Source organism: Lupinus angustifolius, chromosome LG01 (genome assembly GCF_001865875.1).
Source record: "Lupinus angustifolius cultivar Tanjil chromosome LG01, LupAngTanjil_v1.0, whole genome shotgun sequence".
Lineage (NCBI taxonomy): Eukaryota > Viridiplantae > Streptophyta > Magnoliopsida > Fabales > Fabaceae > Lupinus > Lupinus angustifolius.
This window is the reverse complement of record NC_032009.1, coordinates 23,228,979-23,235,036: the sequence shown is the minus strand read 5'-3', so window position 1 is coordinate 23,235,036 and position 6,058 is coordinate 23,228,979. Positions and strand designations below refer to the sequence as shown.

The following is a 6,058-nucleotide window of genomic DNA, read 5'->3' as shown; positions in this document are numbered from 1 at the left end:
GGAAGTCCCTAATAAAAGGAAATTTCTTCAAAATTTTTTACTCGAGGAAGATTAGACAGCGACTGGTTCACTTACTGGGCTAGAAGCTTGTTCTTTAACCTGCATCCGTAATTGGAGAGGACATGTATCAATGCACTGGGTATGGTAAACATGATATGTACGTTGTGTTTCAACTCTTTTAGAATTTTAATCCAAATCAAAAGAAAAATTGAAACCATGAATAAGCCAATGCTTATGTTGTCATTGTCTTATCATTCACATATATAAAGAAAGGGGAATGTTAGGAGAGTTATGCACAATACGATGTATTTTCATAAGCAAATTGTATTAAAAGCAGCACAAGGGGTGCTAACCTAATACAAGAAAGGAACATTTAGATGTTGAAGTAACTTAAGGACGGCTCACCTTTGCAGATTTAAATAGCTCATCGAGAACCTCAGACAGAGTTGGATGTGCGTGAACTGCAAGTTTAATGTCCTGCATTGTGACACGAAAATAGGCAGTATAAGAAAGACTGAAGACTCTTGTGGGTTGCGGCTATTAACAAGTAAATTAATGAACGGAGAACCTCTTTCTCAATGTATAAAATGCGACCAATAATAAGTAATTGTGAAGGAAAATTTACCTGAATACGTGTCCCTAATGCTATTGCGTTGGATGCTTCATGGATGAGATCTGCTGCATGCAAACCAAAAATATGAACTCCTAGTATCTCTCCATTGTCAGGTCTGTATATCAACTGTATTAAAAGATAAATGACAGTTGTTAGCAATGTGAAGCCAGCGAGAATAGAGAAATAATGCATCCAAAAGAAAAAAGGATAAGAGTGTAGAAGAATAATCCTCATAACCTTGGCATCTAACATTATGATAAGCTTCTGTACAGGAATAGCATTTAAGGAAAGAATACAGAAATATAACCTTGGCAATGCCCTCCCCTTCATTTTCTGCTAGGGCCTTAGTGTTAGCTTTAAAACTTGTTTTGGCAACACTTACTTCAAAACCCTCCCTTTCACCTTTCTCCCTTGCTTGAGGCTGCAAATTTAATGTTTGGTCGTAATACATAAGAACTTCTAACTGAAGGACATTGATCAATGTTTATTTGTATAAATAATATAGGGGAAAGGGGTGAGTGGGTGACCAAGTTGGAAACAGAGATAAAAGCTAACCACTTATTTTAAAGATAACTCATTCATTATAATATATATTGCATATAATGACACCTAAAAAAAGTTCGGTTGGTTATACCTCTGTCAATCCAACCCTGCTGATTTCAGGATGAGTGAAACAAGCAGCTGGGATACTTAAATGATTGAGCACATAATCTCTTCCAGTGACTTGTTCAACCACTATCAACAAGTTTTTTGTCAAGTGAAATGGATGTAAATAAACTAAAATTTAGTTGAACAATTACATTAGTTGTGACTCACCGGAAATTCCTTGTGCACTGGCAGCATGAGCAAGCATCATCTTGCCATTAGCATCGCCAATACAATACAAATTAGGTACCTGTCATTTAACATGCTATGTTAATAACAATAAGTCAGAAAGATAAACCAGCTTGAGCAAGCAAGAGAATTGAGACACACCAGCTTGCCATTTGCATCAATCACTCGCATGCGCTCATCCACAGGAATAAAGCCACGTTGTGTTGCCACATCAATCTGCAGGAACAAAAATATAAAATCATTTACTTCTGGAAAAAAAATTCTAATCATAAGCACATTTCTGTTACAAAACACATACGTTCTCCAATCCAAGACCCTGTGTGAAAGGTGCTCTTCCAGTTGCTATTAGTGCAGCATCCACCTGTGGCAAAGCAAAGACAACAGCTTGTAACAAAGCCAAAATGGTCAAATATGCTTATATGCACGTAGTAAACAAATAAAAAAGTGATCTAACATTGAGATTTTCCGAGATAACAATTCCAAAAAGCCTAACACTGAACAATAAAGCATTTAAACCATCGTACCATGTTCAATAAGAATAAACAAGCCTCTATCTCTAAAGCTGAGTATGGATTGGCAACATAGGAAAAGGAAGGGAAAAACAGAATGAAGCATAATCTATTATAAATAGTTCTTTCTATGCTAAATAAGTGGCTAGTACTACAACCACTTGTGACTTTCGAAAATGTGGTCCGAGATGACTGACAAGCTCGCCTACCATGAGAGCATGGGTTAATACAAAGCATGTGACCAGAGGTAATCACAAACAGTGAAACTAAATAGTTCTATATGAGCATGTTCCCTGCTTATGTATTCACCATTCTAATTATGACAATTAATAACTTTATCCCCCTTTCACGTGGGAGAAAAAAATATTAACAGTTTTAAACAAACAGATAACCTTAAAAGCTTGAAGGAAAAGATATATCACCTCCAAAGTGTCCTTCGGTTCCTTTGTCTTTGCATCAATGAGCTCAATCAAGACAGGTTTTCCATCTCTTGCAGGCGTGATCTGTATGGAAAACATGATGACTGTGGCTTGTCAAAGTAGACAACAAACACAATTTAAATCAAGAAATTAGAAGATGTAATTACCTTAGTTGCAACAACTCCAGTGTGATAGTCAATATTCCTGGAATTTATAAGAACTCTTTGAGCCAATTTGCTAATTTCAGGATCAAATCCAGGCATAAGCTGATCTAAACCTTCGACAAAAGTAACCTGCAGAATACCAAAATATAGCAGCTAACTTCTTGTACTAATATAAATTATAAAAAGAAATATATGATTTTACAGCAGACATATATTTTTTATGCCACAATATAACAGCCAATTATTTGTAAATATTTCACAGGAACAGAAGGTAATGGACAAAAAACAATATCACAAAGATGTGCTACCTCACTTCCAAGCGCAGTATATACATCACTGAATTCAAGACCAATATAACCACTTCCAACAATTGCTATCCAATCAGGAACAGACTCTAGTTTAAGTGCATGATCACTGGTAATCACGGTCTTCCCTGAAGGTGATTAGTTGGTCAATTTTCATTAAAAAGGTAATCATATCGAACAAATATTTGAAGAAATCATGAGCTGGCAAACAAAGAATACAATGTTTGATTTATGCACAAAACTTGAGTCTACGAGACTATCATAAACTAAAGAGACGGACATATTGAACAAGATAGAATTTTTAAATTTTTGAATTGGATGGAAGATAAATTATATGCTACATTCATGTATTCATTTATAAGCTTCATAAAACAGAACAAAATAGGATATTGGGGATGGGGACTGAAGTGATAATGACTGTTTTGGTCCACTTGATGCCCTTAAGTGCATGAACTCCATAATTGAAGACGACCCTATGCCTTTCCTCTAAAGCTGAGTAGATATAGTAGGACTATATGAATATTGCATGATGAATAGGCATTCAAACAGTAAATCAGAAGTTACTGAACAATGATCCTGTCCCTTATGCACATTTAAGTGGAGCCCAATATCTCCAAAACTAAAACGATTACTTCTTTTTTCCACTGCATGCTTACAACTCTTGAAACTGATAACAATCTACTTTTTTAGACAGTTTAAGACAAGCCTAAGTCTGGTTAATCAACTAAAACTATAATAAGGAACATCAAACATTTATGTCATTAAGGGAAAAGCATTTATATGTACCATCCACTTCAATGCCCTTAGGAACAAAAGGAATAGAACCAGTGGCAATGATGATGTCTTTTGCAGTTACTATTTTGTCTGAAGATCCGATTTTCACCTTTTGAGGACCCTGCACATCATAAATAAGGCAGAAATTTAAAATGTCAAAAAATTATTTTATCATGCTATAGCCTTGGCTTAAATGATCACGTTAATATTCACTTAAGATGCAATATAATCCACAGAGCAAAGTATTAATATGCCACAAACCACAATACTTCCAAAACCGGTAAGTATCTCTACTCCAAGTGCTTTCATCGAGTTGGTTAAGTTGCTACGGATTTTCGTAGCAAGATTATTAGCATGGTCAGCCACTCCTTGTCTGTCATAGCCAGCAGCAGAAACCTAAAATAAAAAAGGCAATTAATCATGTAATCACCAATTGCTCTTCCATGTACTAATATTATAATTTCATTACAGCAACTGTAATAGGTTCACAAAACTAAACGAATCCTGATACACAATATTCTTACTTGTAATCCTAAGGACTTCAAATGATGATCACTCTTTAGTTCCCGCATACGACCACTAGCTGCCAAAAGAGCTTTAGAAGGAACACAGCCTCTGTTTACACATGTCCCTCCCACCACATCTCCCTCCACAATAGCTGTTTTCAAACCCTGCAGTCACTTCACTGTTATTGGAACTTCTCTCTTGTCCCATAATCAGCAATAACACAAATTCTTTATTTATTATATGCATAATATTTTAAATATTAAGGTAGTTTTTGGTTTCACCCCTTGTGGTGGAACCAAAATGTTTATTTTTCAACAGTTTTGAAGGAGCTTACATTAGCTTCTCTTAACACATACATGTTCAGAATAGCTTACAAAAATAGCTTACGAGCTCCCTATGAGCTCCTTTTAGCTTATTTCATAAGCTTTTTAGGAAATATTGAGAAAAAAAGCTGTATTTTAGGCTTATTTTTATATAAAAAAATAAGCACTTAACCAAGCTGTTTACAAACAAACTCTCGTGACTAATGAGAACTTAATTCAATAAGATTATGTAATAAGCTACGCTTATATCACCATCTCTTAACTAAACCGTGATCCTAATCTCTCATGTGCTCTAAAGCACAAAGATAGACCATAAGGATGTGGTTGCGAGTTGGATTTTGGAGGAGAATGAACGAAAATAAAAGACTTGAGGGCAGGGTACTGTGAAGCCTTTCCTTAACCTCCAAAACCCAACACTTATTAGGGTGAGTCGGATTTTGGAGTTATAAAGCCATGAAATACACATGTGTAATGTCTATTAAGCCCCTCATTTCTGATCATTCCCCTCCAAACAATAGTCATAATCGAACACACCCCAATAGTTCTAAGTGCCATATACAAACGGAACTATCCGTTAATTACAAATTTGAATATGAAAACATGAATCTCGTGAGAACAATTGAATATACATCAGATTCATAGAGATCGAATCTTCTCAACAGCATGAAGCGCAGCACCATGTCCGCCAACACCAGCTCCAATAATCAACAAATCATAATCGAATGATTTCGGAGGTGCGTCATTGCTGGACAGCGCAGCCGAAATGCTGGAATGTGATCGGCAAGGAAGGTAACCATGACGGCGGTTAAGGGAATAAGTAGTGGAAACTAATGCCTCAGGCCTCAAGCCGCAGAAACGGAGATGAATAGGTTTAGCGGTGGTGAAAGGGAGAGAGTGAGATCTGGAAGTGGTGGCAGCGGAGGAGGTGATCGGAGAAGAGAGTGAGAGAGTGGAGTGCATTGTTGTTGAAGGGAGTGAGGGAAATGGTGAAATGAAGAGAGAGAGGGAGAGAGAAGAGATTTGATCTGAAGAGAGAGAGAGGGAGAGAGAGGAGATTATAAGAGAGGAATCCGTTGAAAGTTAGGAGGGAAAATGGCGGAGAAATCAAAGAGGTAGAGATTATAATAAACCACTTTTGTTTGCTTACCTCAACTCTCTCCTTTATGTCATCATTATTACTTACTTTGTCTTGTCTATATTTTTCCTCTGCACCATGTACACCTTGATATTATCTTTAGATCTTTATCTAGTAGACTAATGTCGCATTTAGATTAAGAGTGAAAGATCTATCCACTATTAACAGGGGTGAGCACTATCACGAATGAATATGGTTGGTCTCGTGTTTAAATTCAGACCAGTTCAAAAACAAAATCAAAAATCGATCCAAAATATATCGAAATCACAAAAACTGAACGTGCTTGGATCGTGTTGGACTTATTTTTTAAAGACCGATTGGTCGGGTCCGGATTTTGGTTTCACCTCTTGGATCCAGACCGGGCCAAATTAGTACGTAAAGTTTAAGTGTATAATACTTTTAAGTGTTTTCCAAACTTAATCTTAAGTCTAAACAAATTGCACATTTGTTTATTTGTTATGTTATATAATATATA

At 36.2% G+C, this 6,058-nt stretch overlaps 1 protein-coding gene across 1 annotated transcript; it reads right to left on the bottom strand.

Moving 5' to 3' along the window:
- Positions 1–5,423, bottom strand: LOC109356808 (dihydrolipoyl dehydrogenase 1, chloroplastic-like). The gene is made up of 15 exons (XM_019600356.1): positions 5,100–5,423; positions 4,143–4,289; positions 3,880–4,014; positions 3,631–3,739; positions 2,848–2,972; positions 2,543–2,668; positions 2,379–2,459; positions 1,746–1,808; positions 1,589–1,663; positions 1,430–1,508; positions 1,248–1,348; positions 921–1,034; positions 626–739; positions 406–477; positions 1–99 (listed from the first exon to the last, which is right to left on the bottom strand). Exons 1-15 carry the CDS (start codon positions 5,406–5,408, stop codon positions 52–54), a joined length of 1,698 nt encoding a protein of 565 aa, XP_019455901.1. The 5' UTR covers positions 5,409–5,423; the 3' UTR covers positions 1–51.

Coding starts and splice junctions, on each gene's coding strand:
- LOC109356808 (XM_019600356.1), bottom strand. CDS start 5,408: ATGCACTCCACTCTCTCACTCTCTTCTCCGATCACCTCCTCCGCTGCC. Junction 1,809..2,378: donor AACCGAAGGACACTTTGGAG/GTGATATATCTT, acceptor GCTTTGCCACAG/GTGGATGCTGCACTAATAGC. Junction 1,035..1,247: donor GCAGGGTTGGATTGACAGAG/GTATAACCAACC, acceptor TTAAATTTGCAG/CCTCAAGCAAGGGAGAAAGG.